This window comes from Hypomesus nipponensis, chromosome 11 (assembly GCF_054491055.1).
Source record: "Hypomesus nipponensis isolate SF chromosome 11, ASM5449105v1, whole genome shotgun sequence".
Taxonomy (NCBI): Eukaryota; Metazoa; Chordata; class Actinopteri; order Osmeriformes; family Osmeridae; genus Hypomesus; species Hypomesus nipponensis.
In genome coordinates this window covers 19905157-19928020 of record NC_140371.1, presented here as the reverse complement: position 1 = coordinate 19928020, position 22864 = coordinate 19905157, and the positions used below count along the sequence as shown (strand labels likewise).

At 44.5% G+C, this 22864-nt stretch overlaps 1 protein-coding gene across 1 annotated transcript in view; it reads right to left on the bottom strand.

The window, feature by feature from the left end:
* The window catches only part of rgs7a (regulator of G protein signaling 7a), a 33771-nt gene that overhangs the window by 8609 nt on the left and 2298 nt on the right, over positions 1-22864 (bottom strand). The window contains exons 2-6 of the mRNA XM_084709464.1: positions 7248-7344; positions 4925-4975; positions 2560-2666; positions 1754-1805; positions 216-280 (exon numbers count right to left, since the gene is read on the bottom strand). Coding sequence (XP_084565590.1) covers positions 216-280; positions 1754-1805; positions 2560-2666; positions 4925-4975; positions 7248-7344 — 372 coding nt within the window. The remainder of the gene's footprint in view (positions 1-215; positions 281-1753; positions 1806-2559; positions 2667-4924; positions 4976-7247; positions 7345-22864) is intronic.

The following is a 22864-nucleotide window of genomic DNA, read 5'->3' as shown; positions in this document are numbered from 1 at the left end:
GCACCTTTTTGTTTGGGGGGGTGTGTGTGTGTGGGGGGGGGGGGGGTACATTCCCTGCAAGAAAGAATAAATATCAACGCTGCATTCAAATCATCAAGCATGCGCAGGTAATGAATCCAATCAAATCATTCTACAGCTTAATTCCAGTCATTACGTTGATGCCTGTACGAGAATAAACACTGTCAACGTTCAGTTCAGACAGAAGACATTCTTACTGCTTCGTAATCCGCCAGCTCCAGTCGTGCTTTGTTTTGCATTGTTCTTTTGCAGAGGTAAACGGCTATAACAAAGAGGAAAGAAAGAGAGAGAGAAAATAGGACGAGAGAAAGAGAGAGAGACCAGAGAGAGACCAGAGAGAAACCAGAGAGAGAGAGCGAGAGAGAGAAACAGACATATTACACTTTAATTTTTTTTTTTTACACCTGGTGCTTTTACCAGCTGTATCCTCAGAGCACCTCAGTTTACACGTATGATGCGCGGGAGTCTACCTGGGCTTTGAAATCATTCCACGGCTCCATCTAAATTGACTCGGAAATTACAGAAGTCGTAAGTAGCTCTGATTAAAACACTTTAGTTACATGTCTGTAGATGTGTGTCTACTCTTCATCCCTCTCTCTCGCTCTCTCTCTCTCTCTCTCTCTCTCTCTCTCTCTCTCTCTCTCTCTCTCTCTCTCTCTCTCTCTCTCTCTCTCTCTCTCTCTCTATCTCTCTCTCTCTCTCTTCCTCTCTCTCTCTCTCTCTCTCTCTCTATCTCTCTCTCTCTCTCTCTCTCTCTCCCTCCCTCCCTCCCTTTCCCTCCCTCCCTCCCTCCCTCCCTCCCTCCCTCCCTCCCTCCCTCCCTCCCTCCCTCCCTCCCTCCCTTTCCCTCCCTCCCCTTTCTCTCTCTCTCTCTCTCTCTCTCTCTCTCTCCCTCCCTCCCTCCATCCCTCCCTCTCTCTCTCTCTCTCTCTCTCTCTCTCTCTCTCTCTCTCTCTCTCTCTCCTGACCATCTGTGTGGCTTCCACCTCTTCATTACCTCCTGTACGTGTCTTCATTAAAACATGTCATTCAGACAGATCGGGGGCCGACAGTAGAGCAATTAGGCCTCCCCTGGTGCCGTGGCTAAGTCCCATTTCATTTATTAGCGTTTCTCCAACCACACAAACACACAGTGATAAGAGCTGAATGGCCAGCCACACGCCAGGAGCTACACACGTGTAATTACTCAGCCATTATCGTCTGTGTCATCCCTTTTGGCAATCTTCTTGCTCATGTTAAAGAAGTACCAAGACAACCCACCACCCCCCACCCACTCTCCTGATAAAGCGAGCTTCAGACACACAGGAAGGGAAGACTCCTACGGTCTTCTGTGTGTGTGTGTGTGTGTGTGTGTGTGTTTGGGGAGGGAATTAGCCATATATCACGCAGTGAATTCGGTTTCATTCATCATTGCAGATAAGAGAACGTCTGGACTACAGTAATATGGAGAATTGGACCAATCCATGGAATTGGTCCTGCCGTTATCTGTCAGTCTCATCAGGCCTCCAGAGAGGGTTGCTCTGTCCTAGCCCCAGCCTCAGGCTGCACTGGGCCTCGGATAGATACCCCACAACTGCAACCTATGTTCTGTACTACATGAAGAACGAAAAACTACTTGCGTCGAGGAACAGCGGGCCGAAAGGGACGATCCCTCTCTCCACACACACACACACACGCACACATCTCCCCACTGGTTCGAAAACCAAAGAAGATTCTACTAGTGTCAGCTGCTCACCATAATCTGTGTTCTCTGGTTCCCAACAGTTTGAAGGCCAGAAGTAAGGAGTCTGAGGAGAGAGAGAGACAGAGGGGGTGAGAAGAGAGAGAGAGAGAGAGAGAGAGAGAGAGAGAGAGAGAGAGAGAGAGGTTGTGTTAAGGGCAGGGTTAGTGCAGTTTCAGAAGACTATTACTTCAGCTCAAATACAGCTCCAACATCCCCTAACATCAAACTCAGTTACAACTTTTAACATCGCTGCAGAGCTGAAGACAAACCCCCTGCAACTTTCATCACTGTGCCACAATTGGACAATTATGCAAAGATGGAGTTCGCATTAACCATAAAATCTATTTTCTGTGTAAACTGAGGACAGTTAATGTTATTGCAGTTCCATAAAGAGACAGTACATTGAAACAGCCTGCTGCTGTTTCAGAGGCAGTTGCTGTAAACTGAGGTGAGGCAAGGCACAGGGAACATTGAGATAGACTCCATCCTGGATAAGGACATTACCATGCACTTGATCCAGATACTTCACTGGCTACTCAGTAAAACATCCAGCTATATAAATAGATTACATGTACAAAAATATAATGCCTGCACTATGAGTTGCATTAGGTAAGCACTCAAGCTAAGATACCAGTACATAAAAAAGAACCACGGTTCATGTTGTTTCTTGGTTGAGCGCTCACACGAAGCCAAGCCTCCAATATGGATTAGGTCCAATTGGATTTGCCATAAGAGTGTGGATAGTTTCCGGTACATACTGTAGAGTACTGTGCACAGTCCATGGGTGGAGTGGGACTGGGAGTGGTGGTTGGCCGTACCTGAAACCGGTAGAAAGTTCCGTCGTCTTTGAGAGTGAGGACGTGGTCTGAGATGGGGAAGAGGTAGCCATGAGCTGCCATCAGGGTGCCAAGATGAAGAGCCTCCACTGGGGAACACACACACCGAATCGCCCACACACACACACACACACACACACACACACACAGACACACACATACAATCACATACACACACACACACACACACAATCACATACACAGAATCACCCCTCCACACACGCACACACCCACACACACAATCACATACACAGAATCAACCCCCCCCCCCCACACACACACACACACACACAGAAACATGTTCCATTTACACCTCTAGTCCTCGAGACCTTGACACAGTAACAGTAATATTCTCCCTGTGGATTGTCACAGTGACAGCTCTCTCTCTTTGTATCTCTCTCTCTTTGTCTCAGTCTCTCTCTCTCTCTTTGTCTCAGTCTCTCTCGCTTTCTCTGTCTCTGTCTCAGTCTCTCTCTCTCTCTCTCTTTCTCTGTCTCAGTCTCTCTCTCTCACACACACACACACACACACTAACACACAACCAGAGCAACAATAATAGTTCTGTACATACAAGAGAACACACAAGCATGCACAAGCACCAACATACACCAAGCCTATACATATTTATAAGATGTATTGTATCTTCTTTATATTTTTATATTTATATAAATATATATAAATATCACTATATCAGAACACCCACTCATCTCTAATATGTGTAGCATAGATTAGATTAAACTTTTTCCATCAATAAATCAGTATTTATAAATGTTACAAAAATATGTTTACTCATAGATAGAGTGAACACTTTCTCGCTCTCCCTTTGCAGTTTGTGTGTGTGATTGTGTGGGTGTGTGGGTGCGTGGAATTGTGAAAGTATGCAAGAGAGGGATGGAGGCAGATACAGAAAATAAAGCAATTACGGACAGAGTGATGTAGTGTGAACAAGAGTTTCTCATCAGTCAGGGAAGCTATACACATTCCTTAAATAGTGTGGATGCATTCTGAGAGTGGATGCGCATATTCATCTCTATCACTGCCTGAATACAGATTCCAACACTGAAGGATTCAAGAAGCTTACTGCCAAATCCACTCACACCCAAAATAACTTCTCTGTTCTACCTGTCCTCACTGTCACTAGCTTCCTGGATTGATAGAGCAAAGCTGCTAATCCTAGACGTTGCATGTCTGAGGTTGAAAGTTTTAATAAAACCCCATAGGACCAAAAACTGCCAGTTGTAGACTAATCAAATCCACTGCTCTGAAACCAGGATAAAAATGAGATAAAAAAGGGGAAGAAAGATCCAGTTATCGTAGACCCATAGAACATTTTGGCCACCGGAGAATAAACTCAATTTCACATCTCATGGCTGAACCAAATAAAACAGTCTGAATTGAAAGCTATGCCTTTTACTAGAACAATGTTCCTGGAGTGCTACCCTCCTTCGCTACAACTCTAATTTAGCATGCCGCATTCTGATAATTAGCTTGTTAACAAGCCAGATCGGGTTAGCAGGAACAGGGCTAGGGAGGGGAAATCTACAGGAAGACAGGCTTTCAGGAACAGTGTTGGACAGCCCTGTTATAGGTTATTTCTAGCTGATGTACTCTGTGGGAGGTATCAGGTCGAAATGAGATGCAAAAATCTTCAGGTTTTATTAGTGCTTTTCAGTCCTGAAGTTTTGCATTGCCCTCTGAGAACCAATCAGTGTTTATTCACCACGTTTTCTCTTTTCCCTGTCAAGTCGGGTTATTTCTGGAGGTATTTCCAGAGTTCTCAACACAGACATACACGCATACACACAAAGTACACACACACACACGTACTACACACAAACACTACACTCGCACACAACAGGAGCTCTTAGTGCAGGTGTTCTTCATCAGACCTGATGCTGTGGAGCTGTTTAGAGTGTGGGCCCAGAGCAGCAACATGGCGCAAACACAGCAAGTCGAACCCAGCGACAGCACCACGAGGACAGACACCCCAGATGGCCTCCATGACTGGCTCTTATCTTTCTGCCCAACAAACTGACAATGCCTCCATCCGCCACCGGGGGCGCCCTACCTCTCTCCACCAGTGAAAACGTTCCCTTCTTCTCTGAACTTCATTGATGGTCAATGGTCGTATTGGCCAACCACCCGAAACGTGTTGCTTCCACTGTGAGCAGTGGTGTACCATGACAATACTCTACTGCCAGGAAGCAACATGCAAGTCAATGTCCTACTGGCTCAAGGGTCATGAGAGAGTCACACAGTGTTGCCTGCTCCTCATATAAGAGAGTCATATCTTAGAGACACACTGAATGTTATATACAGGAGCATTAAGGAGAGTTAATTACAGTACCTTGGTCTTCAATGTTTAGGTTTTTGATCATCCACTGTACAATGTCAGACCCTGGAAGAGAGAGAATGAGAGATGAGTCAAATGTTGAGCATAAAGTCAAGCTGAAGCTCCATTTCTTGCACATAAATGTTAGTGACAGATAATATCAACAGGAGGGCCTTCTCTGTAGTGCAGATTTCTCCTTATTAGAAGGATGATGTGGGTGTGTAATTGGCCATCTGGTGCCAAATACACTTTTATCGCAGTCTGCTCAACAAACCCAGCTCCTTCAGCAACTAGTTGCAGCAACTACCTACTTTTAACATCATTAAGATCAGTTACAGCAGCGTGGTGTGCTGGCTAAACTCCCCAGACACCACTGTGCTTGTGCTCTTTGCCCCTTAGATAGCTCAGCGCAACTGTGGCAATCGCTGCGATGTGTCAGATCTCACTGTGGCGTATACCCGGTGTGTGTGTGTGTGTGTGTGTGTGTGTGTGTGGAGCTTGGATGTACTTGTACACGGTGTCATGTGCAAGTCACAGTGAGCTTTACAACAAGAGCGCTGTGATAGAACTCAACTAAAGGAACATCCTCAACCAACGGAAAGGAAGACAGTTCAGCGAACGCGGTCTTTGAAGGTATAGGAGAGAGGAGGAGAGACCGACCTCCTCCAGCTCCAGTCCATCTCCAGGTGTTCCCCAGCCTCTAAATACACCCTGGCAGCCATTATCACCGTCTCTCACGTTGTCAGATGGAGGAGTGGAGACGATGGCAGGAGAGAGAGATAGGCGGGAGCGGTGATGAGGGGACAGAGGAGGCCAGAGGGGTCACGCGGAGGTCACACGGGGGTCACGGGGAGGGGGGGTGGGGAGTGCTCTCTCTTTCACTCTCTCTTTCACTCTTTCTTTCACTCTTTCTTTCACTCTCTCTTTCACTCTTTCTTTCTCTCTCTTTCTCTCTCTCTTTCTCTCTCTCTTTCACTCTCTCTCTTTCTTGTGCGAGCCCCTTCAAATCCTCCCGAAGGATCAGTGTATCCCCGCAGTAGATCCTCACACTCATCTGTCGTTAGTTTGGATTAAGACGTGAGCCTTTTGCCAAATTAAGGACTGGAGGCAGTACTTGTGCATAACCAGATGCGATTTATCGTGGATTAACATCATTAATACGCCCGGTATTCTTCACGCCCCCGGCTATGACCCACTTTCTAAGAGTTTAATGAGGCATGTGAGGTAATCCACGACAAGGCTGTACTCACAGTAGATCTGTATTGTTACGTGGATGGCACTGCATGGTTTGAAGGGTGTGTATGTGTGTGTATGCTTGACTTATGGTTGTATGCAACACACACACAGACAGCACAAGCAGCAGTGTCGTCCTGTCTTCCGTCCTGACACCACTCACATGACATCACTCACATGATATCACTCACATGACATCACTCACATGACATCACTCACATGACATCACTCACATGACACCACTTACATGACATCACTCACATGACATCACTCACATGACATCACTCACATGATATCTCTCACATGACATCACTTACATGACATCACTCACATGACATCACTCACATGACATCACTCACATGACACCACTCACATGATATCACTCACATGACATCACTCACATGACATCACTCACATGACACCACTTACATGACACCACTCACATGACACCACTCACATGACACCACTCACATGACACCACTCACATGAAATCACTCACATGACACCACTCACATGACATCACTCACATGACATCACTCACATGATATCTCTCACATGACATCACTTACATGACATCACTCACATGACATCACTCACATGACATCACTCACATGACACCACTCACATGATATCACTCACATGACATCACTCACATGACATCACTCACATGACACCACTTACATGACACCACTTACATGACACCACTCACATGACACCACTCACATGACATCACATGCCTGCCTACACTCTTGGGCTTGCTTGCCGTTTCACTGACATAGGCCATAATGGGGTGTAACTCCAGTCAGGCTCTGGCAGGGTCTAAAGAAGATCTAGTTTAATATCGAACATTCCTACTTTGCCGTTTACTAACGTTCTGGCAATTAGCCAGATATTGCAGTTGAACAGGTATTGAAGCAGAATACGAGATGCCAAAGGATCCAAATTTGCAGGATCTAAATGTGCCCAAGGACAGTTTGTTGCGATCGTTGTGATGAGACTGAAATATTAGCAATCAAAGGTTTTGGGGGATTTTGAATTGAAGTGCCGACCAAACCGTAATTTATGGACATTGTTGCCATGGCAACGTGATGAAAATGAAATGTACCTGAAAATACGCTTGGAATCTTCGATAGAAAACTTTTCACCGTGCGGATAGGTATTCCATTCTTCTCATCCTGCATGCGAGCTATTACATCCTCCATCTGAAAAAATAAATAAATTCAAAGACAAAAGGTTAAAAGAGAAAGAGAGAATTGAGTGCGTTGAGTAGTTCACACATTAGCTTGTTGGTATTATAATTTATTTTTTACATCTGCGACTGTACTTTTGGTGTAATGTAAATCCACGAGGGTTTGTGTGTGTATAATACGAGAACATGAACTAATCAGTGTAATTTAACTCTAATTTAACTTTCTAACAGCCAAGTTTGGACGTGGCAAAAACAGTCTGGCCAAAGCGGACAGAAATCAATACGGCACTGTAGCCTATAGCACAAAAACACTCACAAATGGCACTCTGAATGTCACTCACAACATCGGTTCATTAAGTCTGTGGAAATGTATCATTGTGTCTGATGTCAAATGTCTGATCGAGTTCCAAATCCCATCCTGATTAGAGGGATATTAACTATTGCTGCACCGAGTCACACTCCAAACGGATTAGAATACAGTAAAGTAGGCCTATAGACGCGATTGATACGACCGGGCCAAAGCGGAAGAGATAGACAGACTTCACAGAGAATAATCTAAGGCTTTTCAGAATGGCAACGATTGCACTGCCCGATGGGCAGCTCAGCCGGCCCTGGAGGGGCAAAGCGACCATGTTTCCAGTAACAGACAGAACGGAGAGGAGGGTAGCAAAACAAGGGAAAGGGGAAGGGGGGGGGGGGGGAGGAGCGCAGGGGGTGCGTGGCCTGGATGCGTCAGGCTTCACGGATGGATGCTAAGAGCTCTCTCAAACCTCCTCCCTCTAGCATGAATAAATACAGTCAAAATATGAACCACATGCATGTGCACGCACTCACAAACAAGCACACACGCAAATTCACTACTCGAAACCAGTTGGACAGCATCTGGGATTGGGAAATGTGTTGTTTTGGTTGGTTTTGGTTGGTTATTATAACAGCTAATTATCGGTCCTTGGGAACGACTGCTTGATGGACTGGCTTCACTGTGCTTTACGCCCCCAGTTTTCATGCAACGGTTAGAACTTTTTAAACTTCCATCTGGCAGAAGTAATGTAATCAGGAGGGATTGTGCTCAATTGCGTTTTAAACGTAACTCGATTTGGGTTTCTGTTTTCTGTGGATATATTTAAAAGGATATGTGGGTAGAGTTGCTTTTAGCTTGATGTTATAGTTTGCCTGGTTCCAAACTATGCAAGACATCTCTGTTTAACTCACATAAAATGATTGAATTACTGAATAATTTTGCTCACAGTTGTAAGTCTACTGCCACTGGACTGACAGTTGATCTTCAAACTTTCCATGTCATCTGTCTGGCACTAAGGAAACCTCTCCAAATTTTATAGCCGGATGAGTCACTAAGACTCAAAAAGGACAAAAACACAATGATCGTGAGCCTGCTCATTGCCCATCTCTTCCTCCCCCAACGTTTGAACAGTATTACAGTTTAGCTAAGTGGATTCAGAGCGCTGACTGAACAGATTCCACAACTTCTCCGTAGATGAGTGTGTGTCTGCGTGTGGGCGTGTGTGTGTGTGTGTGTGTGCGTGTGTGTGTGTGTGTGTATTTTGGCCCTCCAGGTGAATCATTCGATCCCGTGACACTGGAGTCAGTACATATGAAATGACTAACAACAGCTCCAAACCGAACCCACTGATGATCTATGCCAACCACTTCTATGCTTGTATCCACGGAGCCATTTTACCTGTTTACATCAGCTGCTGCCATTCTAAACCATGTTAGCTTTTGTAATTATACCACATAGCAATCACTGTCACAATAATTAGACATAAGCAAGAATTACAAACATTGACCCAAATTGCTTTTTTTGTACTCATTTAAGTCTGTTTTATGCCTTTTTAACTGACACAACTGCCTTCTGTAAAGGTTGACTAGCGGATATAATTTGTCATGTCATGCAGTCTTCGTATATTGAAGACTACATGACATGACAAACAAGGAAGGTTTTCTAATGTCACAGATTTCTGTGCTGTGTTTGACATGATTCATCAATAATCAACACGAGGAACGACCCCAAAATCCAGCATGTTTAAAAGGCATCTGTTGAAAAGAGACTATGTCAGATTTACAGTAATATGAAAGACATCAAATAAAGTCAAACAGTAGCACACAACGCAATGTTTACAAGATTCCATGTGCCACAATTCTTCACATGGCAAATACCCTACATTATCTTCATACTCGTCTCCCTGCCAACGGAACATTCCGAGATCATAAAAACATCCTCTGAAATTCCACCCCTTCCTTCTCCATCTTTCCTCCACTCTTCCTTCCCGCCCTCCTTGTCCTTTTCTTTCTCCCCTCCTCCTCCCCTCCTCCTCCCCTCCCCCTCCTCTCTGGTGGTTGGCTGTCCTTCCTGTGTGATGCTGTTCTTGACATGGAGGAAAGAGAAGCCCTGAGACAGTAATCTGAGAAAGATAGGCTACACCACACAGCAACACAAGACACACACAGGATGCTCTCATAACCCAACAGAAAACAGTCCCTGATGTCAAAACATTTCTCGTCAAGTAGTAAAATCATTGGTTTCACTACACAGTGAATCATTTGCATACATAGTTATTCCAGAAACAGTTATTCCCACTATATTGCTGTCTGTGTCGATGTTGGGTCTATGGACACATATTCTCTGATTCAACTGTGTCCATTTAAAACTCAAGTTTAGATTTAAGTGCAATTTGAAGGGGACTGTTTCTCTTATCTATCCCAGCAAAATCAAGCATAAGTGCTTTCATTAGTATCATGTTAACATTCATGATAATATAATGTGCTTACATTTGAGAAAGTATGGATATGGAGAAATTATGAATTGATGAATTATACATTTATTACAGTGAGTAATGTGTGTGTGCGCATGAGTGTGTAGGTAGGTGGGTGCATGTGAGGTCTGACCTAAGGTTTTCATAATAGCTTTCATAACAAAGCCTGCATGTTTTGTATGCATGAGATGCCTCTTCAGACCATCATCAGAGGAGGGAATCTGTCTACAACACAATGTCATGAGAGACATAGTAGATTTCCCCACCTTCAAATAAGATCAATCTCTTCCAAAAGGTTTTGAGGAAGATGAGACGTCTCCCTTTCAGAAAACTGACATGCAGAAGTATTGCTAATTAAAAGAGAGTTTTTTCACAACTAAAAGAGTATCGATTATTTTACGAGCATAGTAGGCAACCAGAGTGTCCAACCAGAGTGTCCAACCAAGTGTCCAACCAGAGTGTCCAACCAGAGTGTCCAACCAAGTGTCCAACCAGAGTGTCCAACCAGAGTGTCCAACCAAGTGTCCAACCAGAGTGTCCAACCAAGTGTCCAACCAGAGTGTCCAACCAGAGTGTCCAACCAGAGTGTCCAACCAGAGTGTCCAACCAGAGTGTCCAACCAAGTGTCCAACCAAGTGTCCAACCAGAGTGTCCAACCAGAGTGTCCAACCAAGTGTCCAACCAGAGTGTCCAACCAGAGTGTCCAACCAGAGTGTCCAACCAGAGTGTCCAACCAAAGATCATGCCAATAAATCTATGTTGCAGAATCCCATTCCCAATCCCTATTGTGTGTTAGATCCAGTACACTGAACTACATAGTTTTCACATGGTGTTAAGAACATTAGAGTAGAAATGTGATCTGTTATATTCCAGACAGCAATCACCTGACATTCAGATGGAAATCTTAAGCACAGCGGATGGAAATGATTGACCTTCTAAAGACAAGGTCAAGCCATGAATTACATTAATTTGAAGCCCTTTCTTTGTCGTCATATACAGTCTGTACCCCTCCACCTCTTTCTCTCTCTCTCTCTCTCTCTCTCTCTCTCTCTCTCTCTCTCTCTCTCTCTCTCTCTCTCTCTCTCTCTCTCTCCTCTCTATCTCTCTCTCTCTCCTCTCTATCTCTCTCTCCCTCTGTTACTAAGGCAACGTACAGGACAGCAGTATCACAAGGACATCAGAGTTGGCCAGTCATTCACAGTAACGAGAGGGTAGAGTTAGATAGGAGGAAGTGAAGGGAAGGACAGGGGGAGCGTCTGGGATGTGTGAAGGACAATCTCTTGATGTTCCAGGTGGAGAGGAGAGGGGAAGAAAGTTTCAGTTTTCTGAGGAGTGGGTTGAGAGGTTGAAAGGGTACATGGAGAAATTGGAAGGTCCTTGTCTTAGTTTGGTTATCTAACTGTCACTTTTAGTCATGCATAGCTAAGAGTGAAGGACATAAGGAGGAGGAAAGAGAACCAGGGGAAATGGCCATAAAATAGATAGTAAATGTTTTTTTATTCATCACTTTCAAAGTTTATTACACGTTGTCAAAAAAGAGAGAGATGGAGGGGGGGGGGGGGCAAAAGAGAAGGAGATAAAGATGTGAAGGAAAAAGAGAGACTTGAGCAGTCTCCTCCTCCTCCTTCTCCCACACCTCTCTCTGCCTTCCTCTGCTTCTCCTCCTCCCCTCCTCCCCTTCTCCTCCTCCCCCCTCCCCTTCTCCTGCTCTCCTCCTCTTGTTGCTCTTGGTCAAGAGTGCTTATCAGGCCAAGCAGTCTGTCTCCCAGCAGGACAAGTGCTGGGAACATGGCAATCAGGACTGATGCCCGGGGACAAGTGCTGGCCGGAGAGGAGAACACATACTAACCAGAGGGTCGGCTCAACAATATTTTCATTTCATTATATCGTTACATTATTGTGATGTGTGAATTTTACCCCTGATCCACATTGTTACAATAATTGTATCTCAGACGTAATCGTATCAGCACTCGATTAGACAACATCTTCAAACTTGATCTATTGGAGCCATAACGTACTCATAGATGGTCAACACTGCATTGAACTAGCATTTAAATGCAATATGTCTAGGGATTGCCCTCATGTTTTTGGGTTAATTCAATAAAACAAATACATTATTACAGAACTTTCTTTATCTCTCTCTCTCTCTCTCTCTTTAGGAGAGGACAAAGTACATAGTGTGTCCCTTTTAGCCTTAAAAGGCATTTGAAATGGTAAAAAGCAGCAAAAGAATCTCTTATTCCCTGAGAAACACAACACAGACAGAGCAGCTCATGGAAAGATGTCAAGATTTCTGCATGTTACAGATTAAACGATGTTTGTGAGATTGCATTCGTCAGTAGACAGATTGAACTCTGCCTCAGTTCATTCTGGAACGTTCTACCCAGCATCTTCTTCATCGTAACTCCAAAGCTAGCTGTGCGCACACTATGTCAGGACACCTTTCACATTGTGACCACCAGAACCGCTGTCAGTTACAGTCATAAGCTTGACTGACAGATAGCATTATCAATCCCTTGGTCCACATTTAGATTGTGTTCCAGATGGTTGCCAACCACGACTGACACCAGCATTCATCCCCTGCTCTGAAGTGTCCTGTCAAGCAGCACTGATGGGCCCCCTGACAGCTTCAACTGATATGATCCATCACACTGTATTAGACACACACACTAATGGATCTATAAGCAGCAGCAGCTAATGTCACACTAAACCTGAACACTTCTTAGTCTCTGAGGGCCAAAAGGTGAAAACTCCTGCACTTCCACCAGGCTTTGAACAGGGGACATGCACATGTGTTTGAAATACACCTGATTTATCTCACCTGTCATGTGGAGTTACACATTTGAGAAAACCGCATTGGCTCCGTCATGCCTGACAGATGGAATCAAGTGCACCCAAAGTGCTTCAAACACACGACTACGTCAATCCATTCCACCTCCGCCCATCCACCTTAAACGTGGGTTTCCACAATGGCACGGCCAATCTACTTTCCCAGTGAATTTTCATCTGTATTTTCATCAAAGGCAAGCACCTGGAACATGCAGCTCCCGGTCCTCTGCCTCTCTTCCCCTGAGTAAGGCGATCCCTGGAGAGAGGTGAACGACTGTGTGTGTGGGGGTTGTGTGTGTAGCTGGATCCCTATGGGAGTGAGCTCTGCCATGCCTATCCTTGTGTGGTGGAAGATGGAGGCTGTGAATCATGGATGAGAGAACGGGGACCGTTCCCTGGAAGAGAACAAATGGGGGAGGGAAAACAGCATTTATCCTTGCTTGACATTTTCCCGGTTAACACAGTCCGCCTGCCTGCCAGTGGTTCCCTGCCATCGTCCCCTCCTCTCTCAGATTCTCTCCATTTCTATGTCCTTCTTCTTCTCACACAGCTACTCCTCTACCGATTGGAAAAAACAGAGACCTGCGGCATTCATCACTAATTCTATTATCTCCGTTTGAAACGCTGTTTGTACTTTTGCGCATTGATAGTGTTTTAAATTGTCTTCTGCAAGTGTGTACCCCCACCTTCATCGCTGGATGTGTGTTTACCTCTATTTAAAGCTGTCTTCATTGTTGTCTATCTCTTCTGTACCTGACACTACTCTTGAGTACTGTGTTGGATTACACTGCTCCTAGCAAGCTGTCTTAGTGGTTGCTGGTGGGCTGGAGATCCTGGGGCAAGGCCTCTCGCTCGCATTTGTGTCTTGTGGTGGGCGTCCGGTGGGCGAGATGACTAAGCCAAGGTTGGTTGTGCTCTGAAACACATCCCACTGAAAGCCAATATTGCTGCCCACCTGCTGTGATTTCATCACTCAAACAGCCTGCTGTAAAAATAATAAATAAAGTAAAAAATAAAAAGGCTGCATGATCTTTGGATACAGACGTTTTTTGTTTTTTTGGGGGGAGGAGGAAGATACAGTCGCAATGCAGACTGGAGATAATATCATAGAAATTCAACAGAAAGCATAATTGTATTCAGATTGGTGCATTTATTATTCAAGTTGCCTTTAAGGCCAAATATTTAGAGACAATATCTTGCCACTGTCTTCTGCCGTTAGCTTTGCTCATTCTGTTGTGAAGCAGATCAGGCAACACTGCACTCCTAAATCTACCCTCTGGGCATGCCACTTGCTAGTGCCCCAAGGAAATCAAAAGGGAGGATTCATCAAACTTTATCATCTTAAAACCCTCACCTGCTTTTCGAAAACCAATTTTAAAAGGTTCATAAAGAACACATTTAAAGGGAATTCAGGCCCGGCAATGGTTTACCATCATTGATTTCTCTATAATGTGCAGCTGTGTTGCTGTGTTATTTTGCATTTCCCATGGAGAAAAGGTGAATTCACCATGGTGATGTAAGTTTTAATGAATGTCAGCCCAACGTTAATTAAAACAAGAGTGTAACTGCCGGCAAACATTCTGGCTTTACTCTCAAGTAGTCTTATCAGTGGGCAGCAGCAGCTATGTTTACTGAGACCACACAGACAGACACAGACAGACACAGACAGACACAGACAGACACAGACAGACACAGACAGACACAGACAGACAGACACAGACAGACACAGACAGACACAGACAGACAGACACAGACAGACACAGACAGACACAGACAGACACAGACAGACACAGACAGACACAGACAGACAGACAGACAGACAGACACAGACAGACACAGACAGACAGACAGACACAGATAGACACAGACAGACACAGACAGACACAGACAGACACAGACAGACAGACACAGACACAGATAGACACAGACAGACACAGACAGACACAGACAGACAGACAGACACAGATAGACACAGACAGACAGACACAGACACAGACAGACACAGACAGACACAGACAGACACAGACAGACACAGACAGACAGACACAGACAGACACAGACAGACAGACAGACACAGATAGACACAGACAGACACAGACAGACACAGACAGACACAGACAGACACAGACAGACACAGACAGACAGACACAGACAGACACAGACACAGACAGACACAGACAGACACAGACAGACACAGACAGACAGACACAGACAGACACAGACAGAGACAGACAGACACAGACAGACAGACACAGACAGACACAGACAGACACAGACAGACAGACACAGACAGACACAGACAGACACAGACAGACACAGACAGACACAGACAGACACAGACAGACACAGACAGACAGACAGACACAGATAGACACAGAGAGACACAGAGAGAGATGCAGAGAAAGAGAGAGAGAAAGAGAGAGAGCGATAAAAAAGAGAGAGAACAAGAGAGAGATAGAGAAAGAGAGAGAGCAATAAAAAAAGAGGGAGAAAGAGAGAGAGAACGAGAGATGGGAGAGATGGAAATGGAGCCATCGGTGTCGAGGGTGAGAGAGGGCAGCAAGGGGAAGAGGAGGAGGGTGAGGGAGGGGGGGGGGTGTAGCGTCTATTTTTAGGTCCCGACAGCATGAGAGTGAGGAGTATCTCTCGCCCAGCCAGAGCCCCTCCTCGGCACGTGAAACAGACACTCAGGAGAAGAGCACTTCATGTGTCCCGAATACCAATAAGGCACAGGCAGCTGGAGACAGGCTCACATTGCCTGGTCGGCCATGTCCAGAGGAGGGCGACGACTGAAGGAGTCTGACAGGACAGAGACGCAGAGACGCAGAGACGCAGAGACGCAGAGACGCAGAGACGCAGAGACGCAGAGACGCAGAGACGCAGAGATGCAGAGACAGGACAGGGTAGGACAGGACAGGGCAGGACAGGGCTGGACAGGGCAGGACAGACGCACACACACAGGACAGCGCTCGAGTCACACAGACACGGCTTTAACCCAACGTGCCGCTCCAGTGGACAGAGGATGACCCTCATCAACCAAACGTGTGAAACACTGTGCTGAAACAGTGAAGCTACTGATGCAGCAGTAGAAACACTGAAGTGTTTTCGAAAAAAATCCTGCATGGTAGGGCTTTATCATTGTTAACATCATGCTGATTGGACCAAAAAAGCAGGTGCGCTCTGCTTGGCACATCCATAGTCCCAACTCGATCTCACACACACCAACTGCGAAGGAGCAGCAAGAAATCTAATCTGTACTGAGGGACAGACACACTCCAATCTCCCCCCTGCCCAGGTTTTGTTCAAAGGTACCTTCGTTTTACTCGGTAAACCTCACAAGCTCCCATTAGCTCGCCTTGGCAATGTCCTGTAATACATTATCTGTTCACTGGCTGAATGGAACAGAAGTACACATGCTCTGTTTATAGAGGGGATGGTAAAGGTTGTTAGCCACGTCCAGGCACCATCCTGAGGGGACATTACGAGAGCCCGGGAAAGGAAGGGGAATCTGATTTATATGACATTGTACAAGGCAGTTCAGTAGGACGTAATGCTATTCCCTTGTACAACCGTAGCATACAGGTTGTTGTTGCTGAATCTCTCACTTGTGTGCTTGGTTGGTTGACTAGGTTGGTTATCAGTGTCAGGGTGTGATTTACTTCTGTGTGTTTTGGTATAACATACGACCGTGCTCACAACGCACACACTGCACACAACACACAACACACACACACCACACACACCACACACACCACACACACCACACAACGCACGCACCCCTCCCTAGCCTTGGCTGTTGTGTCGACACCCAGTGGTAGTGCTGAAGATAATAAGGTTTGACTGAGTGCTGGTGTGGCTGTCATGGTAAGGCTATCCATCAGTGACCCCAGTATAATGGCAAAGAGCGCAAAATAGCTGCTGTGCTTTTACACTGTCAGAGGAAATGTCACTCCATAATTAGCCTTGAGTTGGAACTGATACAGAATCTCTGGGAGAAAACTAAAAAATCTGATGTTATTTCTCCAAAGGCAACTATTTCAGGCTCTCGTATGTTATCGTCACGGTAACGGGGAGGACAGGAACAGGAAATGAAAGAGAGGTGGAGACAGCAGAGTGAGGGAACAAAGGGCGAGCAAGAGAGAGAGAGAGAGATTCTACTCTCACACCACATTTTGTAGATGCTTTCATCTCACAAAAACAGAATTTGCAGACAAGACATTTCTTTCAAAGGTGATGGTTAGAATGATTTGTACTTTGCTCGCGTTTTGTTCAGCTAGAGTTATGTCTGTGGTTATTTGCTAAAAACATCTGACCATTTTGATTCAAGAATCTTACAAAACAAACTATTTGAAGGAAACTGCATTGTGCACTGTGGCTGGTAGGTTTTGACAATTAGCCAAATCTTAAACAAGTTTAAGGTTTGATCTACTGTAAGTATATTACGGTTATAGTCAAGTTACGTTTTGCTGTTTACGTAACAAGCAAGTGCTGTCTTACGTAATGTTTTAGTAAGGCAAAATCTTGGTTCATAAGTTTTGACAAAATGTATGCAAATGTGTGACATAACGTCAGAAAGCACTGAGGATTTCGCTACTTAACCAGCTGAGCAACTCTGGTCATTCCGTGCAGATGCAGTTACAGGAATCTGAACAGGGGTAGCACATTGCCTTCTAATGCATTTGTTTACATACCGTCGATAATTAAACTAAAAGAACCGTGATCTATGGCACCACAATCAAAGGAGAGAGATAAGCCGTGAAACCATTTTGATCGTAATGAAGGCCTTGTAAATGAATCTAACCTTGATGTTTAGTAAATAGTTTAAATGTTCATACAGTACACTGTATTTGTACTGGTAGAATTAGTATAATCATTGTGATCATTATGGTCTTATCGCGTGTGAAAACAAATATTTGCTTCTCTTAATATTCAATATGGATAATAACAAATATGTATTTCTATGGGGTCTGTCAGGCTCAGGCACAAAGAGCCAAAATGGCTGACAGTCGAGAGACGAGAGTCTTTTAAGCTGAACTAATGATGTGAAGCAGTGAGCTGGGTTGCAGGTGACACCAACCTTTCGAGCTAGCAAATGTGCTGTATTTAGCAATGTGTCCCATAATGGAGGAGGTTCTGTTTCCGAAAGGATTTTTCAGGAATTAAATTAGTCACTGTCACATTATTTCAATTGAAATAATTATTATATTTTTTTAAAGCACGGAATATACAAAGAGGAGGATGGGAGGATTGGGATGGTGGTTTGAAGGCGGCTGACGATGAGCATGTTTGTTTAGAGTGTTCGATATGAAGCTATGAGTCATGAGTGAATCAACATTTTCTTTTGGAGGAGAAAATACGCTGCTTTGCAGGACCTAAATACCTTCCCTGCTGTGATGTAAAAGCCCAGATTGGAGTGGAGTGTCCTCTGACTGGTTTCCAGAACTTCAAAGGAGAGAGGAAGGGAGAGAGCGTGCGTGTGGGGGGAGCAGAGGAGGGAGGAATGGATAACTGGATGGATGGAGAGATGGATAATTGGATGGAAAAATGGATGGATAGATAGAAGGATGGATGGAGGGATGGATAGATAGAAGGATGGATGGAGGGATGGATAGATAGAAGGATGGATGGAGGGATGGATAGATAGAAGGATGGATGGAGGGATGGATAGATAGAAGGATTGATGGAGGGATGGATAGATAGAAGGATGGATGGATAGATAGAAGGATGGAGGGATGGATAGATAAAAGGATGGATGGAGTGATGTTGGCAGTAGACTACTCACCACAAGGATAGATAGAGAAATGTAAAAGGTGAGAGGTAAAGGGAACCGACAGACAGACAGAACGACAATTCAAAGAAAAGGAAAGATAGACTGCATCTGCACACAAGAGACATGGACAAGGAAAAGTGTGATGTGTCTTCACGTGCATGTCAACACAGACTGACTGCAAGCTAGTCTGTTTCGAGCTACAGCTGACCATTGCAGGCCTCATTCTGGAACATCATCATGAGTCTGTAACTTGGGCTTGGGCTCAAGGTCTGGGTCTGGGATCGAGGAAGGGATAATCTAATAGAAATCCTGTAGGAATTAAATGAGGGCGCAAGATGAGACTTGTAAGAAGCTGAATCAGCTACTACACATTTCCAACGCCCCCAATGTTCACAATCCCTTATGAGAGTGAGCGTTTAATACATTACACTCATACCCAGTTCAGAGCTAGACAGCGATAGTATGGCCTTCCAAAAAAACGAAAGGGGTCGATCACATGTTTGCCACCACTGCATGCCAGAGTGACGGATATGTAGACTTTCCTCTTCCACCTGATCAAGAAGTTCCTTTGAACATGCATTGGCTCTGTCTTATGATGTAAGCTCCAATTCCCATGGGGAAGTCAGATGGCTGAGCGGTGAGGGAGTCGGGCTAGTAATCAGAAGGTTGCTGGATCGATTCCCCACCGTGACAAATGACGTTGTGTCCTTAGGGCAAGGCACTTCACCTTGCTTGCCTCGGGGGGGGGAATGTCCCTGTACATACTGTAAGTCGCTCTGGATAAGAGCGTCTGCTAAATGACTACATAAGTAAGCTGTGTCTCTGGCTGTCACGGTGAAATACCTGGAGTATCTTCACAATCTGGCCACAATTTGAGTGTTGCTCGTGAGAAACATTATTTTCTCTTTTGTACAAGAGGCGTGTTTCTACAGAGTAGCCGTTCCCTCTGGTTGTGTGGCTGGCTGATCAACGTGGCTGCAACACTAAAATGGACTGATTGACCCCCTCAATAACTAGCACAGAACCTATGACAGCACACATCTACAGTATTGACTGAACTATGAGCGAAAAGTGAACAAGCCTTTGTTGGTTTGAACAACAGAAAAAGTACTTGTGTTACGTGTGTCTACATTTACAGCAATCAGCAAATCGATAACGTCCACTTATAACTTTGCCCTGCGTTATTGAGGTTTTGGTTTGTTTGTTCCTAAGGGAAGGCGTACAAAAATGTTTCAATTCTCAAACTGCCACAGTGAGTAAAGAAGGCATACTTCACACAGTCTGAAAAAACATTAATGGAATATGAAAATAGGCAAGAGACCTTGTGCGGGTGGAGGTGAATTGTGGGTTATGCTTCATGCTATGAAGGTATTCTTTTGCAACAACATGAGTGCAACCCCTTACATAATATCTTACTAGTGTTCTGTGATATTACCTAAGAGGCATTTTTTGGCTACTGTCATGAAAGATTGATGGCAAGATAAGCAGGCGCCTCTGTGACTGTATCATTGGTTCTCACACCTCCAAATACAAGCACTCTTACAGAGCCAATAAATACAAAAAACACCAGAGTGTTGACTTCCATGTCAGCACAGGAGAATGACACAGATTCATGGGGAGGTTAGAAGGAGGACATGATGACATTTGATAACCACAGCAAGACATTGCAGCTTGCATCACAAGACAGAGTCAATGCATATTCAAAGGAATCAGTCTATAACATCAGGCCACTTCAACAAATGGGGCTGATACCTCGTTCTGAATGCACAGATGGGGGTTTCTGTTCGGAGAGAAAGAAAAAATGCTATCTCACAGATAGAGGGAAAGATGAGAAAAAAAGCATCAGTAACATGCTGTTTTAAAATCTGCTCTGTATTGATGTGGTATGTTTCAGGCAGGGTACCTTAAGAAAACAAATCTTTTGTCTTAATTTAAATACTGTGGTGTAAAGATTACCTCAAATTGACAGGGAATTACGACTGTCCACTAATCTATGTTGCTTTACTGTTAATTAACAGCTTTAGTATAATGACTGAGTCTCTAAAATGACTAATTGTTTTCAATATTTGTTTACTTTTTTCAGTCACTAATGTATACATTTGTATTCCATCCTACATTGCTTCCTTTCCTTCTCTCTTATTGTGACAGCTAAGCAGATCCAAGGCCTCAGGAGGGACAAGCGAGCATCGGCAGTTCTAGGAAGGAAGCAGGGTTGCCACCCGAACTCATGCACAAACACCCATATGCATGCACGCATACACTTACAAACACCTACATACATCTACCCACATACACACATCTGAACATTCAGAGGACTACTGTACTTACCCACACACACACACACACACACACACACATCCACACACACATCTGAACATTCAGAGGACTAGGAAGACAGTGAGGTTGTGTCTCACATACAAACACCGACGCCTACTGTACTCTACACACCCCCCCCACACACACACACACACACACATCTTGGGCTGTGATTTGGCTCTAAAGGCAGACGTTCTCCTCTCCTGCTGAGGGGCTGCGAGCCCACATCTTCACCAGGCTGTTTTTGGCCCACATGAAAAATTCAATGCTGTCCCTCGCCATATTCAGCCTACATACAATACAGTGCACCGCACAGCATTATTCATGCTACTGTGCATGTGACCACGCTTAGAGGAACACACTCACACACAATATGATGTAGCATGCTTCCATGATGTTTTATAGATGAGGGATGACATGAGTGTATGAGTGAGCGAATGCGGTGAGCAAAAGATAAACTGACGTTGATGTTGTACTTGGGTTATCGACTTTTCCTCGTACCATATTGAATCCTTCATTGTCGCTGACTTTTACCTATGGGATGATAGTTTGTTTTGACCTTAACACACACTTGAGATGCTTCAGCAATACAATCTTTAATGTTTCCTCAGAGTGAATCAGGTGCGTGGTGTTAATGTTTGTGTACAAGTTGCCTCAGGAAGCACACATCCCAACAGTAATGAGGTCATCCCCTGTGCACCCAAACGTCCATTTTCATTAGAGGTAAACGACAAGACAGAAGGGGGAATAAAGAGGTTTTTCCCAGCGGACAGACTGTAAAATCTTGAGCCGCTGACATCACTGGTGATTCTCCCCTGTCAGCAAGATTAAAGCTCACAAAATATCTCTCATTGTACGCTGTCCATGTAAAGGACTGATGCTTGGAAGCATAACCCTTGAAAGTGCACATTTACAAAGTCCATGAAGAGGATGAGCATCTTTGCCACTTAGAAAAATGCAATCTTGTTCAGGGTTACAGAACTCCACCAGGTTGCCTTCATCGGATAACATTAAGGGCATTGGTTCACTCAAGCACCCTCCAGTACACAAGAAGAAAAGTATCATATTCTCGATTAGGTGTTGCCATTTCCTCTGTAATAGTGTCATGGGGATGGCTTGGAAAGAAGCAGAAGTCACATGTGGTCAAGAGGCCAAGGACTGCAGAAACACAGGAGGATTCTTCACAGAGAGAGATGAAAGACACATCTGGGACTCGGCTCTGCATTACAGAGCACAGCACAAGAGCCCTTTGGGAAAATAACTAGGTTACCACATTTGATGGTGATGAAAAACCAGTTTTTAACCTAAATTAGAACCTAATTGTGAAATAACTGTTTCTGAAGTTTGGAATAGTGGAATCAAAGTCGAATTGTGTTCAGAATGGAAAATGTGCAGTTATAGAAATATAACATGTACATTTAAATACATCACTGGATTACTTTACAAACCATTGCTATCACGATCAAAAAGGGGATTTGCAGATCAATAACAGGAAGAAGGAAGGGTGAAACTGAACCCAACAAATCGATAGAAATGCTCTTACACAGGATGCAGCTGTTTTCTTGCTACAGACTCTTTCATGCAGAAAACACTGTTTCATCAAATGAGTGACATCACTTATATCCTACACCCTGCTAGCTAAAACAAACAAGGAATAACATATTCATCGAAATACCACCCCCATATCTCTTAAGGTTGCCCTGCTTTCCATTTACATTTACGCGTTTAGCAGACGCTTATCCAAAGCGACTTCCAAGAGAGAGCTTAACAAAAGTGCATAGGTCCCTGATCATAACAACAAGATAGCCCCAAACATTTCAGGTAGACAAAACTTGAAGCATACA